The 20990-nt window shown below is 39.6% G+C and overlaps 1 protein-coding gene across 1 annotated transcript in view; it reads left to right on the top strand.

Annotated features, from left to right (window-relative positions):
- Positions 1-1527: 1527 nt before the first annotated feature.
- The window catches only part of GALR1 (galanin receptor 1), a 33253-nt gene continuing 13790 nt past the window's right edge, over positions 1528-20990 (top strand). Inside the window, exon 1 of the mRNA XM_036742390.1 lies at positions 1528-2214. Within this exon, the coding sequence (XP_036598285.1) occupies positions 1528-2214 (687 nt within the window). The remainder of the gene's footprint in view (positions 2215-20990) is intronic.

The following is a 20990-nucleotide window of genomic DNA, read 5'->3' as shown; positions in this document are numbered from 1 at the left end:
AATATGTTTTAACAGTCAGTTAAGGAGTTATCTTGTCTATGAAGTAGTAAAGTATGAATACCGGAGTGGGGGTGGGAGGAACCAATTCAAATTTTGCCGCAATGGAAAAAATTTCACGGACAAAGTGTTTTTTTTTTCTTTCTAAATTCTGAAGAGACAGTGTGATGCAAATGAGAATAATATAGAGACTATAAATCAGCAGACCCAGGTTCCACTCCCAACACTGCCCCTAAATGATAACCTGTATTTGCATAGTACCATAAAGCTTGCAAATTGATTCTTTAAGTACATTATCTCATTTGAGCCTCTCAGTAACCAAGTGAGGTAAGTGCCTCAGGTATTATCTTCATTTTACAGATGTGAGGAAATTGAAGCTGAGAACCCAAAAGGAGAAAGGGCAGCGGTCAGAAAGGTTAGAGGGAGCCGAAGACTCCGCTGGTGCTATTTGCCTTTTCTTGGGTGTGGGAAGTATAAAGAGAGAGAGGGAGGGAGAGAGGGAGGGAGGGAGGAAGGAAGGAAGGGAGGGAGAATAGTGGGCTCATTCGCTGCCTTCACTGGCTGAAACAGAGAGACATCCATGTCCCCCATCTCACTCGCAGAGAGAAAAGGAGGGTGCAGAGACTGCATCTCAGCTGACTCTATTCACCCTCCTTTTAGTCTCTTTTAAACTAGGAGGAAAAAGAGGAGAAGAGCCCACTTTGGGGGAGCAGCAAGCTGTAATCTCGAGAGCTCCCGGAATCCGGGGGCTGCGGCAGGGTAGCTCTGGAGTCTGTCTGCAGCTGCTGCTCGAGCAGCGCCACCTCTCTGTCCTCCGCCTACGGCTGCTGCCGCTCCTGAGGGCAAAGCGGAAGCCGAACAGAAGCAACAGGTTCACGCTCGCAGAACTCTATTCAAGGAGGAGAAAAAGACAGGGCTTTGCAGGACCATGAAGAAAGGATGAGACAGCGCCTGGACCTCAGCTGCCGGAGCTGGTAGTGTCGTACGGGGTCACCTCGAGGGATTCCTTCCTATCAGATCCCTCCAACGCCCGACTAAGTGGCTGCCAGAGCACCGGACCCCGAATACGATACATCTCAGTCCCCAGAATCCTTCCTCCTTTGCCGGCTCTTTCCACTCTGGTCCACGTCTAGCTTTTAGACCGATTCAACTCTATTAGGGGCAAAGTTCTTATTTTTAGAAGTACTGAAACTGTAGCTATTGCTGTGAAGAGTTGGTCAGTAGGAAAACTGGTGTGGCATTAACCTGCCGCTGCGTACTCAGTCGGTTGACAAGTATTTCTTAAGCCCTCACTATGTGGTTGGCACTGGGCTGATCTCTGGGGATACAAAGAAAAGCAAATACAGCCTAGACGCTGCCGTCTGTTCTCCCCACGTTGCAAGAAGTTAACCTTCCCAGAAAGAACTTCACACTCTTTCTGAGACTTAGCCAAGCCCCTCCACGCCCTTCACCCTCTTCTCCATCCCGGGCTTCTTCTCCCGGTTTCCAGCTGCGGTGCCCCCTTCTGCTCTCGGGGCTCAAACTTAGACCATGGACCCCGACCTCGCTATGGAAAACCAAAGTGAAGGAGCTGAGGAGGGCTGGAACGGAACTCAACCGGAGCTGACAGATCGGGATCTCAAACCCCTCTTCGGTCTCGGCATCGAGAATTTCATCACACTAGTGGTGTTCGGGATGATCTTCGCCATGGGCGTGTTGGGCAACACTCTGGTGATCACAGTTTTGGCGCGTAGTAAGCCAGGAAAACGCCGCAGCACCACAAACCTATTCATCCTTAACCTGAGCGTAGCTGACCTGGCTTATCTGCTGTTCTGTATCCCTTTCCAGGCCACTGTGTACGCGCTGCCCACCTGGGTACTGGGCGCCTTCATCTGCAAGTTCACCCACTACTTCTTCACCGTGTCCATGCTGGTCAGCATCTTCACCCTTTCTGCCATGTCCGTGGACCGCTACGTTGCTATTGTCCACTCGAGGCGCTCTTCCTCCCTGAGGGTCTCCCGTAATGCTCTGGTGGGCATGGGGGTCATCTGGGCGCTCTCGATCGTTATGGCCTCTCCGGTGGCTTACCACCAGCGCCTTTTCTACCGAGAAATCAGCAACCAGACCTTCTGTTGGGAGCAGTGGCCCAACAAGCAGCACAAGAAAATCTACGTGGTCTGCACCTTCGTCTTCGGGTACCTGCTGCCCTTGCTGCTGATCTCCTTCTGCTACGCTAAGGTGGGAGGTGGAGCGTGGCGGGGCTAGGAACCGAATGGGGTGAAGGGAGGTATGGGAAAAGAGGGAAGAGGAAGCTGGGGGGTAGATGAGACGGCTAGGAAGCTTGACTGAATCTCATGGGTCTGCTTTTATTTTCTGTTTTTTCATTTTCCCTTTGTCCTCAAATCCTGCCAGCCTCTCATCTCTGTCCCGCTTGACAGTCCTTTTGCTTGCCCAAGGATTCACTAGGCTAGAGGTACCGCCTTTGTTTGTATGAGGTTTGGTGAATATTTTAGCACTTAATCTGGTGAACTACACCAAAGTCCTACAAAAGTTTGCTTACTGCCACTACGAAGGTTTCTATTCTATAAAACCTTTCTTTGCTTTGAAAAGTGAGCGGTGCAAAAGAAGTCCCAAATGTGTTCAATATGCCGCACTCCTTCCTCCAGTTGCCTCACGCTCTAAACTTCTTCGCCTTTCATAATGCTTTAAAATGCTCTTTCCCCTCGTTTCAGTGTCTGATTATCACTAGCTTTTCACGTTGAGGGAACTTGTATGGTGTGAGATACATATTAAACAATTTGGAGAGTTGAAAATTATTTCCCGGCAAATGCAAACATAGAGCATCCGAAACGTTAAAAGCGCCAGCTGCAGAGATCTCTGAAAGCAGGGTCCGAGTCTTCTTTGTTTTCCTTTGTTTTGTTTCTTTTGCAGTCCCAGAGTGCTTGTCCCAGAGCAAGAGCCCCAATTCATGTGTCCATCGTGAAAACTGCTCCTTTTGCTGCTGACAAACCATAACCATAAAGAGCAGGCTTAACTGAATAATCAAAGCAAGTGGTAGGACGAGACTGATCTCTGTTAACGGGATGGAAATGTCTCCTGAGTCACCTGAAAATCCCGACTTTTCCTGCTTGCTCCCTTGCTCCCCTACTGCCAGCTGTGAGAAGATTCATAGACAAAAGAATGTGGCCCCTTGGGAGGCAGTAGGTCGATAGAAAGGGTGCATGATTGTGTTAGTTCCCAGCCCACCGTCCTTCCTGATGGGGGTTGGATCCAGATTCCCTTGAGTATCTAGATCGAAAGAAGCCAAGGGAACTAGGAGAGCTTATAGGCTTCATTTTATTTACAGATTGAGAATAAAAATCGAGAAGGTAAAGTGTTTCTCTTCAGAACTCTAAACGGAGTCAGAGCTTCTAGAGAACTCTGATCTTTAAGGGTCATTCCAGTTCTCAATTACTCTGTGATCAGATTAGTGAACCCATTATGTACTCCTCCTTTGCCCTCCAGTAATCCGTTCTCTGAGCACTCAACCGCCTGGCTAGGGGAAGAGTAGAGATTTGAGATTTCTCTTAGACTTTGAGGCTACATACATCTTTTGTCTATAGATGTTTATTGTCTTACCAAATTGCCAGGTCTTAGCAGTTGTCTACTCCCTTGTTGATGGGAGGCTTTTGGAAGATTTCACTATCTTCCATCTTTGTTGTTCAGTTGCTTTTCAGTCAAGTCAGACTCTTCCTGACCCCATTTGGGGTTTTCTTGGCAAGATATTGGAGTAGTTTGCCATTAGTCTCCCCAGCTCATTTTATAGATGAAGAAAGCTGAGGCAAACAGGGTTAAGTGACTTGCCCTGTGTGACCGGGTCACACATCTAGAAAGTGTCAGAGGCCAGATTTGAACTCAAGTAGATATCTTCCTGACTCCAGGTTTGACATTTATCCACTGTGCTACCTAGCTGTCCTAGCTGATCTTTGTTTACCAATTTTTAATCTTTTAATACAACTTTTTAATATTTGAGCAAATAAGATTATACTTCAGATAAAGTTCATAGAATGAATTACTTCATATTGTAATATGCTTATTTTCAAATCAGAATGCCATTAATTCATTAGAAAAATAGCCTGCCGCTAGTTTCTAAAAATTTCTATCATATTGTTTTGAATTTATATAGGAGGTAGTCACTAGTGTAAGCAAACAGAAAGTTACTTGATAATAGTAGAGTTGGTGTTGGTTATTTTTTGTTACACTTACAAAGTAGCTTTGTTCTTGGAAAAAAATATGCCTGTCAGTATTTATAAGGGAGGACATCACAATATTCCTGCAAAGTGTGTGTGTGTGTGTGTGTGTGATTTCTATGAGGATATATTTTGATATTACCTGGAAGGATGATCTGAACAAAAGAGTGCTGCCATAAAGATATACATTTTCCAAATTATTAGTTCCACATAATGGATGGTTTTGTTGTACTAAATTCTATGAAGGACTGAAAATTGAACCACAATTACTGTGCTCATTGAAAAAGTCCAGAGGTTTAGAAAGGTGTTATAATGAAGAGAAAGCCAAATCTAAAAAGCACAATGAAAAGAGGAGAATTAGGAACTGAATGGTTCTTTAACATAGTTTAAATAATTTATCTGGATAATTCTGGTCTGTAAGGTTTCTTTTCACTTAATTGTTTGGACAAAAGAAGGAGCACTAAAAAAAAGCAACCTAGATTACTCTGATAATTGTACCAATGTAAGTGTAGCCTTCATGAGTTGGTAATATTAGATAAACTTTTCAGTATAAGTATCCAGGCCAGATTTGTACAGCACTGGGATCCATTTCGGGTACCAAGTAGGTGGCTTTTTGTTTTATTTTGGATGAGCAGACATGATGCATCTAAAAAAACCCCACTTTTAGGAATGTGAGGAGTCAATAAAAAGGAAGCAAGAATACAAACTTTTAAAATGCAAAATGGGGAATAACGGCAGCAACAACTTATATATAATATATGTATGTGAATATAAGCATATCTATATCTATGTATCTATCTATTCATCTATCTAGTGCTTTACAATGTGGAAAGCACTTTCCCCAAAATGATTACATGAAGAAGTTGGTTTTTTTTAATACTTCAAGTTTACTCAAAAGCTTTCCAGACTGGGAGCACTGGACGTTTTACTGAAAGATGACTAAACTGAAGATCAGTTAGGGAACAGAGGGTAGTGGATAGAGAGCTGGCTTCAGAATCTAAAATATATGGATCACAGGATCATAACTTTAGAGATGGAAGGGACCTTAGAGGACCTTTCTCTGTCACATACTGGCTGTGTGTCCTTGGTCAAATCATTTAACTTAATGCTCAAGGCAATAATTCGCTACAATAATGAAATCACAGGTGCAAGGCAGAAAAAAGATGTGTGGGACTTTATATGCAGTGAGAAGCTATGTAAAATCACATAATCAAAAATTAATTTGGCACATGAACAGCTGGCTAAAAAAGGTGATATCTGATAATGGAAATTAATTTTCTGCAACATAGATTAAAATATGGATATGACAGATTCCTGGTCGGAGAGGGAGTACATGTAACAAAGTCTAGTAAGAATTTATTTGTCAGATGTGTTGCAAATCTATTTTAAAAGTCTATAAAGTAAAAAAGGATAGGGAAAGAAGACTAGTTATGTTTACCTCTCAAGTTAGATACCTCAGAGAGAAGCTATAAAGAAAGAAGATTAGCAACTGAGACATGCAGAAAAAAAGCCAAGAAAAAAGCCAAAAGTATAAATCACTGCCTCAAATATTTTCACACAGATGCTCAAAGTTTAGGTGACAAATGAGGAATTTGAAATTCCAATATAAGAAGACAAGTTTGTTCTCAAAGGTGTATCCCTGAGACTTGGTATAAAGAAACTTATGACTGGATCATGGCTCTGAATAGCAATGGGTCAAAAAAGGATAGGGTAGCATTATATATTAGAAATATATAATGTGAGGGAATCTGGGAACCAGAAATGGCCAGCATGGCAGAGAGCATTTGTGTATATAGATCAGTAGAGGGGGGAACAGAAGTGATTTTTATCTTTGTAGTATACTACAAACCACCTGGACAAAAAGAAAATTGATGAGGAGTTTGGGAAATGTGTCACAAGCCAAGAGCATGCATGATATAGCAATGCTCGGGGACTTGAATTATCCAGATATCTGTTGTAACTCTCTCCCTGACAAGAGCAGAATATAACTTGCCTTAACAATAATTTCATTCTTCCAAAGGTGGAGGAAACAAGGGAAAATTCTGTTCTAAATCTTATTCACACAAGTTTTCAAAAAAGGAAAGAAAACAGAATCTGTAAACTATAGACCAGTGAGCTTGGTTTTGATTCTCCGAAAAATTCTAGAATGGATCATTATAGACATAATTGACAAATTTTAAAGAGGTTATCATTGATTAAAAAGAGTCAAAATGATTTCTTCAAGAACAGGTCATGCTAGATTAATCTTATTTTTTTTTGACAGGGTTACTATAAAGTAGCAGATGAGGGAAATGGTGTAGATATAGTTTATCTAGATTTTAACAAAGCTTTTTGATAAAGTCTCCCATATTTATTCTTTTGGAGGAAATGGAGGGATATGGACTATATGATAATGTAATTAGATTTGGAACTGATTGGCTGGGCTGACTAAACAAGTATTTGTTGATGGGGGAAGGGGAAGAGAAGGAAATAAGCATTTATATAGTGCCTACTATGTCCCAGGTATCATACTAAGCACTATACAAACATTATCTCATTTGATCCTCACAACAGCCCTATGAGTTGGTGCTGTTATCATCCTTATTTTACAGCTGAGGAAACTGAGGTAAATAGTGGTTTGATAATTTGCCCAGGGTCACATAACTATTAAGGGTATGAGACTGGATTTGAACTTGGGTCTTCCTGACTCTAGGCCCAGCACTCTATACACTGTCCCACCTAGTTACACCCTGCATTGACGGTCCAATCACAACATGACAGAAGGTTTCCAGTGGAGTGCCCCAGTTATCTATACTTGGTCCTATACTGTTTAACATTTTTATCTACAGAATTTGCAGATGGAACAAAACTGGGAAGTATAGCTGACCATCAAAAAAGTTTGGCAGTCTAGAGAATTGAGTAGGCATTTCAAATTCACCATATCTAAAACAAAACTCATTCTCTTTCCCCAAACCCTCACCTCTTCTAAATTTCCCTATTTCTATTGAGTGAGTTATCTATCATGCTTCCAGTCAGCAGATCTGAAACCCTAGTGTTACATTCAGCTTCTCCCTCCCACTCCACATATCCAATCGGTTAAGTCTTGTTTCTTTCTCCACATGTCATGCTTATGACTTCATTGTGAGTACAGACTCAAAAAATTATCACCCTAAGTCAAGCCCTTGCCACCTCTCATCTGAATTATTGTGACATCTCCTAATTAGTCTTCCCGCCTCAGAGTCCAATCTTTCCACTATGTCAGTACCAAAATGATTTTTCTAAAGCACAGTTCTGACTACGTTCTCTTTAATTAAATTGATTATCTTGAAAGTGTACAAAGGAGGGCAGGGAAGGGCATTGAATCTAAGTAATAAAAAGGGTGGTTGAAGGATTGGGGATGTTTAGCCTGGATAAGAAATGATTTGGGGTGGGATAGTATGATAGCTGTCCTCATCTATTTGGATGGCTGTCACATATAAGATGCTTTGGATTTGTTCTGTTTGGCCTCACAGGTCATATAGAACCATAAGAAATGAGTCAAATTTTTAGAAAGGCAAATTCAGTCTTCTTAACTATACAAAGTAAAAAGGGCTGCCTGAGGAGGTTTTCCCTCTTTGGAGGACTTCAAGCAGAAGTTGCACCACCACTCGTTGGATATGTTATAATGGGGATTCCTTTAGTGGATAGTTTGAACTAGATGGCCCTTTAGGATCCCTTCCTGCTTTCAAATTCCATGATCCTAAGACTTTTCACTCTTCCTCACCATCCATATGTAATCAGTTCTCAACACTAATTGATTATATCTCCCAAACATCTCTAGCATCCATCCCTTTTCTACTCACAACTACGACTCTAGTTCACCCCCAATCACTTACAACAAAATCTTTCTGATTGTTCTCCATGAATACAGTGTCTCCACTCTCCAATTCATCCTTCATGTAGCTACCAAGGTGATATGGGAATGCAAAATGTACACTTGCCAAAAAGCCTATTTAATGGAGAATTCACACAGGGCAAGTGCTCACATGATGGTCAGAAGAAGTAATACAAGGACACCCTCAAGGTCTCTCTTAAGAACTGTGGAATTGATTGTGTGACGTGGAAGACACTGGCACAGGACCACTCAGCGTGGCATGCCCTCATCAGAGAAGGTTCTGTGCCCTATGAGCAAAGCAGAAATGAAATCGCTCAAAAGAAACGTGAGATGTGCAAATTTAGAGTAGCCACTCCAAATGTTCACATGGAGTATTTGTGCCTGACCTATGGTAGAACATTCAGAGCTTGTAGTGGTCTGATCAGCCACAGTCAGACACACTGTAACTTGACTCTCACATGGTGATGTCATTTTGGTCCTCTTTGAGAACAGACAACCACCATCATGATGCACAGTCTGACTTTCACTTTACTGCTCAGAAGACTTTATTGGGATTCTATTTTCTCTAGTATAAAATACAAACTCCTCTGTTTGGCTTTTAAATCTTTTCACAATCTGGCATACTTTTCCATGATTGTTACATATTATTCCCCTTTATATGTGCTTCTGACCAACCAAACTGGCCCACTTGAATCCTCACATATGTTATATCATTCTCCACCTTTGTGCAATTATATAAGCTGTGATCTGTGCTTGGAATTCTAGGCTTTCTTGCCTCAACCTCTTAACAGTTCTTAGTTTCCTCAAAATCTAAACTCAAGGGCTATTCATGAACTTAAGGCTTTCCTTCTATCTTTATTGATCCTCCTGAAATGACAGTATATATTTATGGTTTACTTATATATCTACACGCTGTTTCCTATTCTAAAAAGTAAGCTCCATGATGATAAGGACTGGTTCATTTTTGTCTTTGTCTCTACAGTACCTAAGATAGTGTCTGGAAAATAGTAAATATTTAATAAATGCTTATTGATTGTTGTGAGAGATGTCTACAGGTATAGAATGAGCCACATTCATCCAGGTGCAATCAAGGTATTGATTTACTTTGTTTATTTATTACAAGGCAGGATTCACAAAACCTAGAGATGTTTTACCCATGAACCACTATACAGCTATGTCCATGTCTCCCCTTTCTTTATTTGTGAACATGATTTTTTAAACCCCAGTATGAGACTAAATTTATCTGTAATAAATTCCATCTTATTGGATTTGCCCCAGTGATCTATGCCGATAAGATCTTCTGAATACTGACTTTGCCAATTAATGTGTTATATATCCCTCCCAGATTATGTTGCTTGAAAATTTTATTAACAAACTATCTACAACATCATCCAGGCCACTGATAAAAATATTAAATGGCAAAGAGTCAAACATAGATCACTGGAGCTTTCCGTGAGATCTCTTTCTGAGTTGACATCAAATTGTTAGTGACTGCCCTTTGGGTCTGACTAGTTAATCAGTTCTGAATTTACTTATTTGCACTGTCATCTAGACCATCTTGTCCACAAGATTATGATAACTGTTTATAAAATGCTTTGCTACAATCTAGGTAAATCTATTTACATCATTGTATATATCTACCACACTGGTGACACTGGGGGGGGGGCGGGGAAGAGGCTATTTTGTCATGGCCTGTTCTTGATTTCTATGACCACTAATTCCTTTTCTAGATATTCACCAACTGTCCTCTTTATAAATATGTTCTAGAGCTTTGCTAGGAGTATAAGTCAAACCCCCTAGTGTATTGTTTTAGGTGCCATTCTCTTTCCTCAATACAGATCTCTCTCTCTGTGTATAAACACACACATATACATATATATATATATATATATATATATATATATATATATATATATATATATATATATAATAGATAGATATGGTGTATCAGGAGGGCCGAGTTTATAATCTCAAAGAAGATCATAAACATGTCTGAAAGGTTCGGAATCGCCGGATAGAAGAAACTCTCAAAGTAGAAGGCAGAAGAATCAAAACATTTATTTAGGCTCCACAGTAACCAACCCATGAACCAGAAGCCCCATTTTGATATGTTGGTCATAATCTTCCAGGCCCAATAGGTACGCCTTGAAAGAGTAACCAGGAGGCTACAGAGAAACATGATTGCGTAAAGCAAAATCATGTTTCCCCCTTGATGGTAATAAGATTACCCACTGGACTGAAGTCTTTGTTCAGCTTCCTCCCGTAGATCAGCTCTGCTGCTGGCAGCTCCTGCCTCAGCTGTGTCTGTTTCTGAAACTGAAGCTGCAACTGAAACTGACGATGTAACGGTCGTAACTGCCTCTGTAACGGTCGTTGTAACTGCCTCTGGCTCCAACCGGAAAAGGAAAGAGAGGAAGAATCTTCAAGCTGTCCTCTCCCCTCTTATAGGGTTTCTGACATCATCAAGCTCCGCCCAAATGACCAGGGCCGATTGGTTCCTGAGTTGGCTCCTCCCCCTAGGGTAGACCAGGTTCTGGAGCTAACACCTCCCCTCAGCCAGCCCCATGACTCCCCACACAGGAAGCCGTCTGCCTCCCGGCATGCTCCCCGGGCCTCCTGCCCCGGAAGAGCAAGCCACAGTGTCCAGAGGCTCAATGAGGCAAGCTGAGCCATTCAAAGAAAACAAAAGCCATTATGGCTACATTCCACCCCTTGTTATAGGATACATAATCTAATCAGCCATGTATCCTAGAACATACATTGTGATTCAATTACAAAGGAAACTAAAACATATCATTCATTATAAAGCAAAACATATCATTTGGTGACATTCCTAAACATTGGTTTAACGATTCAAATGCGATCCACCCCTAGGTCCCAGCAAGATAATCTCTTCAATCAATCATCCCCAAAATAATTATTAATAATTCAAATGTCCACCCCTAAATCCTTGTATCCATTACATAGGATCAATAATATCATAACAATAAAACAACACAGCAAGGATAACACAAAATAAGTAAACAGAACACTATCATCATTTCCACCCCCCACCTTGAACGATTGGGGCCCAAAATCTTGGGGTGAGGGGTGAAGGTCTCATTTTCCATAGCTTCTTCATGCTGAAATTGGATGTAGAGATGGCCCTGCCCCCAAAAAGTCCCATTCCAGAGGTCATTTCTTTAACGAGCTGGCAGGAATTCCAAGAATGCTACATGCTCAGGCAGTCACCGGAAAGTGCAGGGTGCTTAAGCCTGAAGGAAACAAAACTAGCAACAAGGTTAGCCAAAACAAAGGACAAAAAGAATAGACAAGTATGGACTATAATTCTTCAAATAAAATCATCTCAAGTTTAGTTGAGATTTCAGTTATACAAAGATCCAACATCAGAGCCAAACTCAGGTGGGAAATGTTTCTTTTCAAAAGGAACATAATGAGGAAGCCAAGAGGATCCCACCCTAGATATAGACTAAGATTGTCCTCCCAGCCTTTCCCCAAATGTACAAGTTTTCATCCGTTAATCACACAAGGTCACCTTCACTCTGAGTGGCTTGTGGGCTTGCAGGAGCAGTTCTTATTTCCCTATTTCTCGTGTTATCAAGTCCTCTATACATTCTGTATAATTCATTGGTTGGAATTCCATCTATCATTTCAAAACCTACCCCTGCTCTCAATAAAGTAGTAAACATTTCTTTCCTTGTTACTCTCCTTTGGCGCCAAGTTTGCTGGTTATTCACCCTTCTCTCTCGAGGAGATCTATCCCTTCCCCAGTCACCTAAGTCATATAACTGTAAAATCTTATTTATCACTGTTGTAAGACGGCTCCCTACTTCTCCAAGCAATAAATTCAAAATTAGTTGTTTATAAGCAGGGGGAGCTGTCCTAATTATTAAATTCCTATGAGACAGTCCCATTGGATCATTGTAATATTTGTCTGCAGTTCCTATCATAATGGCAGTCTTCATTACCTCCTCCTTTAGTCTCATGATACAATCTCTAAGTGAATACCAGGGTCTGTGCTCAGTGGGCCACATAGAATCAGTATCATATCTCTTATTGCATCCCACAGCGGCTAATGCCAACAGAGTAGTCCTGCTATCACCATCTCCTTGCTGATGATGTTCCCTAAAAGCTTGTTGAACTAGAGGATCATGGCTGATACCTATGAATCTCATGCAGTCTGTCCCATCTACTGATATTCCACCGGCCCCTTGATCACTGAGTCTTACCATCCAAGATATCAATGGTTCTCCTATTCTTTGGCTGAATCTACTCAAAATATCTGTGACCTCTTGCGGTGAGAAATCTTCCTGAATTTCCCTTGTAACTGAATCTTCACCTCGGGTTTCTGTCTTCCTCCTTTGTATGGGTCGAGCCCTTGTCTGATCATTTAACCATCTCCTATTCTCTGTGTGAGGCACATCCTGAACCCCAGTAGTGTTTTGTGCCTCAGCCGGCTCTTTCTGGGCTGGGTTGAAATGCACTCTGGGCTTTTTTGGTCTCCTGTTGCTCTTAGCCACATTAATAGAAAAGTTCTCATTTGAGTCAGTTTGGTCTTCTGCTATCTGAGATTTCCCTTCTTCCTGTGGGGTAGGAGTGCCCCCATGTCTTTCACTTAATCTCAATCTTTCGTATACTAGCCGGTAGGCTGATAACACTATCCAGCTTTGCCTAGATAGTGATGCCCCTGACTGAATCCCAACTTCTCGTAAACACTTTTCTAAATCCCTAGGATCTCCTCTCCGTAGCCTTGGTTCCCAGTTTTCACAGGGTCCAGCTTTTTTAGCCAATTCTTTTGCTAGGGAGGAATAAAATGGATCCTCCCATCCTGGGATATTTATCTCTTCCTCTGGAATTGTTCTGCTTCTAAATAGAGATCTTATACCTAGCGATCCTGTTCGTGACGCCAAATGTATCAGGAGGGCCGAGTTTATAATCTCAAAGAAGATCATAAACATGTCTGAAAGGTTCGGAATCGCCGGATAGAAGAAACTCTCAAAGTAGAAGGCAGAAGAATCAAAACATTTATTTAGGCTCCACAGTAACCAACCCATGAACCAGAAGCCCCATTTTGATATGTTGGTCATAATCTTCCAGGCCCAATAGGTACGCCTTGAAAGAGTAACCAGGAGGCTACAGAGAAACATGATTGCGTAAAGCAAAATCATGTTTCCCCCTTGATGGTAATAAGATTACCCACTGGACTGAAGTCTTTGTTCAGCTTCCTCCCGTAGATCAGCTCTGCTGCTGGCAGCTCCTGCCTCAGCTGTGTCTGTTTCTGAAACTGAAGCTGCAACTGAAACTGACGATGTAACGGTCGTAACTGCCTCTGTAACGGTCGTTGTAACTGCCTCTGGCTCCAACCGGAAAAGGAAAGAGAGGAAGAATCTTCAAGCTGTCCTCTCCCCTCTTATAGGGTTTCTGACATCATCAAGCTCCGCCCAAATGACCAGGGCCGATTGGTTCCTGAGTTGGCTCCTCCCCCTAGGGTAGACCAGGTTCTGGAGCTAACACCTCCCCTCAGCCAGCCCCATGACTCCCCACACAGGAAGCCGTCTGCCTCCCGGCATGCTCCCCGGGCCTCCTGCCCCGGAAGAGCAAGCCACAGTGTCCAGAGGCTCAATGAGGCAAGCTGAGCCATTCAAAGAAAACAAAAGCCATTATGGCTACATATGGGTACAGATATAGATATAGATACCTACATAGGTATAGATATCTACATTTCCACCTACATCTCCTATATCTACATCTATATTTATATGTATCTCTAATCAGTGTATCTATCTGTATATCAATATCTATATATGTCATCCATACACACACACAGACACACACACAAACATATATATATATGTATATGTGTATATATATATATATATATATATATATATATATATATATACCCACATGCATATACACAGAATTTCCCAAAAGTCTTAGGGAAGATTTAAGCTTTAATAGCCCTAAGACCTTTGGGACAACTTATCCATGCACGTACAGACACAGGCACACACACACACACATTTTCCAAATTTCAATACACATAGATATTATTTACACTCATGACTTTTCCATGGTAAGAATGATTTTTGCTAAAGATATCTGTTTCTATTTTCATCTTTTGGGCCTCAAAAACATTTAGTTATTCTCTGCATAGATATGTTAGAAACTTACAAAAATATAATTATAGAGTACTTAGGTATATTCTTCAAGTACTAACCTAATTTACAGTGGAAGTGGTCTGAGGAAAACTTACGAGGACCTTACTATAGACTACATTTTGGCATGGAAATTACAAATTGACCTTTCATAGCTTTTATGGGTTTTGTCATTATAATAGTATTTTATCTTGGGCAACATTTGCTTCTCTCTTTCTCTTTCTCTCTTTCACACAATCTCTCATCTCTCTCTCTCTCTCTCTCTCTCTCTCTCTCTCTCTCTCTCTCTCTCTCTCTCTCATTAATTAATATAATATGTCCCTATATTAACCAATAGCTATAAATCAGACCTGAGGTCAACCTGGTGAGGGCTATCCCTTTCAGGGGATAGAAAGCAACAGGATCTTCAGCAAAGTCTTGCTACATTCCCCCCTTCTTGGTTAGCTCTTTTTAAAGCCTTTACCCTACCTTTATGCATCCTATTCAGATGGATTTAGTATCCAAATCTGCCACTCGTAATTATTGCTAAACATTCATCATATCTTCTGTAAGCCTCAAGTACATTGCACCCAACTTATTTTTTTTTTTGAACCTCATCCCTGGATACCTCCACCTGTTTTCCTTTGTAGTCCCTACTGGTCATTGAGAGAGTGAGGCTTAATCGTTGGGCAGATCAAGCAGACCAGGCTTGAGCTTAATATCAGTAAGACACAAACATATTAACCTGTTGATCAATCACTACGCGTATATCAAGCACTAATTATGTGCCAGGCTTTGTACTGAGATCTGAAGATACAAAGAAAAAGCAAATGAAGCCTAAATACTTTGGTCACACAATGAGAAGACAAGACTCATTGGAAAAGACTCATGTTGAGAGACATTGAAGGTAAAAAGAAAAGGGAACAGCAGAAGATGAGATCGATAGGAAGTGTCATAGAAACAGTGAACATGAACTTGGACAGACTTCAAGAGATAGTGGAGGACCGAAGGGCCTGGGATACTATGGTCCATGGAGTCAGGAAGAATTGAACACAACTGAATAACAAAAACTTTCTGCAATCCTTTCTTGGCATCACTTCACCCCTTGACAGTGCTCATTGTTCTCATGTGACTCTCCCTGATTACTTTCTAGAATTCCCTGTTTGTCCTCTCTCTAGCCCTTCATCATTCATGGAACTTTCCCATTCCATCAATAGTGTAGGCGTACATTGTCCTACATCGGGGGTTCTTTACCTAAGGATTTTATGGATAGATTTTGGGTGATCCCTAAACTTGGATTGGAAAAAAAAACACACACATCTTTATTCTCACTGCCTAACTGATATCTAACATTTTCTTCAATTATTTAAAAAGATTATTCTAAGAAGTTTAAAGACTTCACCTTCAGACTGTCAATGAGGTACATGACACTAAAATTGTTTAAGTGCCCCAGTCCTGGATTACTGTTTTAGAATGAGATCACAGATTTAGAGGTAGAAAGGATCTCATTGCTAATACATTACAAACAAAAGCCCACAGTAAAGTTGTGAACCCCACCCCCCCCAGGATGATGCTAGAAGCCAATTGTCCATTTGAAACATGGTTCCTATGAAACTAATTTCTCCTGTAATACTCTGTTCAAGGAATTGGTAATGTCAATATTTGGGATTTGTCCCTGTTACTTCATTGAATTTTATTTTTATTTTATGTTTTTATTTTTTCCCTTAGGGCCTTTATCTCTGCTGTAAGCACCGTAGGGATCAGGGTGGGACAGTCTTGTGCCACTAATTATTACAATCACCAGAGCTTGGGGTAGTGGGGTGAAACCCTAAATGAGATAACATTTGCAAAGTGCTTAGTACAATGTCTGGGCTAAAGTAGGCACTTAATAAATCCTTGTCTCTTCACCACCCCACCCCTCACCTCTTATGGAAAGAGGCAGGTTTAGTATAGGTTTGCCAGTGGGTGGGTTGGTGAGCTATTTATATAAATAAAATTATTTCTTTTTTTCAAAACAGTTTATTATTATTATTTTTAATGAACAAACTTAAAAATAATCTGTCCCTTCCCCTATCTTCTTATTGAACAAATTAAGAAAACAAAAACATTAAAATAAAGCCTTGATGACATATTTCTATAAAATTTTGGCTACTTATGACCTGTTTCTGTGGTCATAGGTAGGATCACTATACTCTCTCCCTACTTGGCTGTGGCAGGATTGGTATAAGCTTGGACAGTCTTTTCTAGCTAATTAATATAGCAATGCCAGGTTAATAATGACTGCTAATTCATGGGATGCATTTGAGTAATAACATTATAGATGATAATCCAAGTAAATTTGCAGTGGGTCTACAGGAGAGCCATTTTTAGTTAGGCAGACAATTCTGAATTCCACAGACACTACAAACGAGGTGACTATTCTCATAGGACAGGTCCTGTAAATTGATGAATGTTCATTGCTCAAAAGAACTTAAAATGTTTTGTGGTTATTCTATTGGAGAATAATTTCTTTTCACAAAGCCAATGTATTTTTCTAATCTATTCTTTGTGACAGAAGGAATATAATTAGCCCAGTCTAATTCCATCAATTTCCTGTTGCAGTGGTTAAGGGTAAAACACAGAAGTTGAACATTGGTATTACAAATGGCTTCTGATGCTGTTATTTTAATCAGCAGGTTGCAAATATTGTCTGAAGCCTGATAATTTTCCTCTGGACTTCTACCCAGCTGGAGGACTGGAAAGCAACGATAGATAATTTTTTTGCAGGGCCAACATCATTATAAAACAAGGTTCATTTTGGAGATTATTATATCTATAGCCAAATACTTTCATAGGCAACACAGAACTGAATTATACTCCTGGGCATCAATGAAATGTTGGTAGAAAAAAAGTAACAAAGTCATGAATTGAACAAGTAAATGAAAGTACTTCATGTGAAAAATACCTAGTGAATCTTACGAACAACAAACTCAATACGAGTCAGCAGTGTAATATGGTAGCCAAAAGAGTCAATATGATATTAGCCTTCATGAAGAGAACACAGTGTCCGGAGAAAAGAAGGTGATTGTCCCCACTGTTCCCTGCCCTGATCGAACCACCTCTGGTATCTAATTCTACATCTAATTCTAGGTGCCAAATTTTAGAAGCTTAATAGACCAGGATAGATACACTCTTGAGTGGAATGTATTTGGATCAAAGTGAACAGAATGATGCAAGGACTTAAAATCATTCCGTATGAGGATTGGATGAAGAAACTAGGGACGCAATCTGAAAAAGAGGAGACAGGGTGATAGGACAGCAGTCCTCAAATATTTGAGAAGTCATCATGCAGAAGAGTGATTAAATGTGTCCTGCTTCAATCCAAAGGGTACAAACTAGGATTGATGGGTGGAAGTTACAGAGAAGCAAATCTGTGGTCTGCATAAAACAACGACAAAAACAAACAAACCCGGTGATCCTAATAGTCAGAGCTAGACAAAAACAGAATGGTTGGCTCAGAGGAGTGGTGAATTATATCCCACTGGAGGTGAGGATATAAATTGAGTCCTCCTTGATTTTGTTGTAGAAATGATTAATGACCTGGTTTGACATAGGATGAGGTAACCTTCTGACTCTAAGAATCTAGGAATTTAACTGAGATAGGCATCAACATATCATCAATTAACAATGACGCTTCCCAGAACAGATTTTACTCATGAGCCAAGAAGTGACAATGAAATTTATGTTAGGGCTACAGAAAGGAGTTTGCACCAATGACTGTAGGTTTTATGGAGTCAAATTTTAGCTCAGTAGAAGGAATAATTTTTTAACCATTCAAGCTGTCCCAAAATGGAGCAAGCTAACTTGTAAGGTAGTGAGCTCATTCCTACTTGAAGTATTTAAGCAGGGATTAGATGATCACCTGTCAGAGAAATTTTATAGAGGACTTTCTCATTTGGTTAGGAGTTCAAGTAGATGATGTCCTAAGATGATTTCATCTAACTCTATCTATCTGTCTATCTATCTACCTACATATCTATCATTCTAAGTGCAATTTCTTAAAATATACTTCAAACAGGAAGAACATGTGCAGAAAATAACTAGCATCAAAATGTACAGTAATATGCTGTATGGTGACTTGCTAGGATAGTCATAAGCGAAGTGCACAGAAGAAACAGGGAAGCACAATTTCAGCAATTTAATAGTGTTATTGTGGAATGCTGAGAAAACAATAGCAGTAGATACACTAGCCTGGCATGCAACAATAGGATATAGATCAATCAACTGGCAAGAATTTATTAAATAACTACAATACTTCAGACATGGTGTCCAGACAAGCGTCCTTACCAGGGGATTAAGAGTAATGCTACTCCTAGTGTACTTTCCTTGGTGAAAAATCTTCTGGAAAATGATGACACTTTAACTTGTGAGGTATTGATGGAATCTAGTGTGGCAGAGTATACTTCTTATTATGAAATTGATAGCAACATTACCCTAATAAGTCCAACAGATGAGACAATTTTCCCAGGATAAATAGAAAAGTGGAAGAACTACAAAATTGGGAATGAATATATGGCACAATACCCAAGTTTAGTGTAAATCTCTTAATTTAAGTGAACAATCATATTCTAAATGAAAATACATGTAGATGCAAAAAATAGAAGAATTGAAGACTGCAGTATTACATAGGAAATGCTTGACAAACTAAGCACAAAATTCATTGGTAACAAATTTTGTCTGAGTGAAGCCACAGTGTTAACTAATGCATTGCTTAGAACATGGCCAAAAGACCATGAACTATACTGTAAATGGTATCTCCTTTGTGAAAAAGTTAAGACAATAATGTAATTAAAGATGATGATTACTCTTTGTAATGATGACAACTTTGGAACAGTAAAATAAAGTTTAATAATATATACCCTTTAAAAAAAAGCATGACTTTTTTGCTGAGCAGAAATATTATAACATGGGGCAGCTAGGTGGGCAGTGGATAGAATCCTGGGCCTGGAGTCAGGAAGACTCATCTTTCTGACTTCAAATCCGGCCTCAGACACTAGCTGTGTGACTCTGGGCAAGTCATTCAACCCTTTTTGCCTCCATTCCCTCATCTGTAAAATGAACTGGAAAAGGAAATGGTAAACTACTCCAGTATCTTTGCCAAGAAAACCCCAAATGGGATCACAAATAGTCAGACACAATTGAAACAGCTGAATAACAATAACAAAAGAGTTGTGATACTAATTAACTGTGTGATCCTGGGCAAGTCACTTAATCTCTTTTATTTTAATTTCATTCTCTGTAAAGTGAAGAGGATAGCAATGCTGGAAATTACTGGAAAGATATAAGGATCCAGTGAGATAATATGCATGAAACATTTTATATAATGCTAAATAAATGACACAGATTATGTGTGGACATTAATTTTTTTAGACACATTTTTATACATGTATAACACTGTCCATGGCAACATAATCTTTAATTCCTGAAAAATAATGGTATATACGGGAATTATTCCAGTGCCTAAGAATTACAACAACTCTAAATGATTTTTCCTGTATAAGTGTTTAAAATTAACGAGTTTGAAACTAATAAAACTCATTTCAAATTTTTATATTTTATTTTTCTCCTCAGTAACATGTAAAAACAATTTGTAACATTAGGTTTCTTTTTCATTTGAGTTCCAAATTCTCTCTCTACTTCCCTCCTTTCCCCACTCCCTGAGATGGTAAGCAATCTGATATAGGTTATACATGTGCAATCATATAAAACATATTTCCGTGTTAGTTATTTTATGGAAGAAAAACTTGAACCATAAAAGAAAGAAGTAAAGAAAGAAAGAATGAAAGAAAGGAAGAAATGAAAAATAAGATGCTTTGAGCTACATTTAGACTCCATCAGTTTTTTCTCTGGAGGTGCATAGCATTTTTCATCATGAGTCTTTTGAGATTATCTTGGATAATTATATTACTAAGAACAGCTAAGTCATTCACAGTTGTTCATCGTATATTATTGCTGGTATTGTGTACAATGTTCTCCTGGTTCTGCTCATTTTACTCTCCATCAGTTCACATACTTTCCAGGTTTTTCTGAAATCATCCTGCTTGTCATTTCTTGTAGTACAATAGTATTCCATCATGTTAATATACCACAACTTTTTCAGCTATTCCCCAATTGATGGGCACCTCCCCTCGATTTCCAATTCTTAGCCACCACAAAAAGAGCTGCTATAAATATATTTGTACAAATAGGTCCTTTTCCCTTTAAAAAAATCTCTGGGATATAGACCTAGCAGTGGTATTACTGGGTCAAAGAGAATGCACAGTTTTATGGCTCTTTAGGCATAGTTCCAAATTGCTTTCCAGAATGGCTGGATTAATTCGCAACTCTACCAACAGTGTATTAGTGTCCCAATTTTCCCACACCCCCACCAACATATATAATTTTCTTTTTCTGTTATATTAGCCAATCTGATAGGTGTGAGGTGGTACCTCGAGTTGTTTTAATTTGCATTTCTGTAATCAACAGTAATTTAGAGCATTTTTAATATGACTGTTGAGAACTTTGGTTTCTTCATCTAAAAATGCCTGTTCATATCCTTTGATCATTTATCAATTTGAGAATGACTTGCATTCTTATATATTTGACTCAGTTCTTTATATATTTGAGAAATGAGGCCTTTATCAGAGATACTTGCTATAAAAATTTTCCCTCCAGTTTTCTGCTTTTCTTCTAATCTTGGTTGTGTTGATTTTGCTTGTGCAAACCCTTTTTAATTTAATATAATCAAAAGTATCTGTTTTATATTTGTAATGCTCT

Source organism: Trichosurus vulpecula, chromosome 1 (assembly GCF_011100635.1).
Source record: "Trichosurus vulpecula isolate mTriVul1 chromosome 1, mTriVul1.pri, whole genome shotgun sequence".
In the NCBI taxonomy this organism is placed as follows: domain Eukaryota; kingdom Metazoa; phylum Chordata; class Mammalia; order Diprotodontia; family Phalangeridae; genus Trichosurus; species Trichosurus vulpecula.
This window is presented reverse-complemented; position numbering and strand designations above follow the sequence as displayed.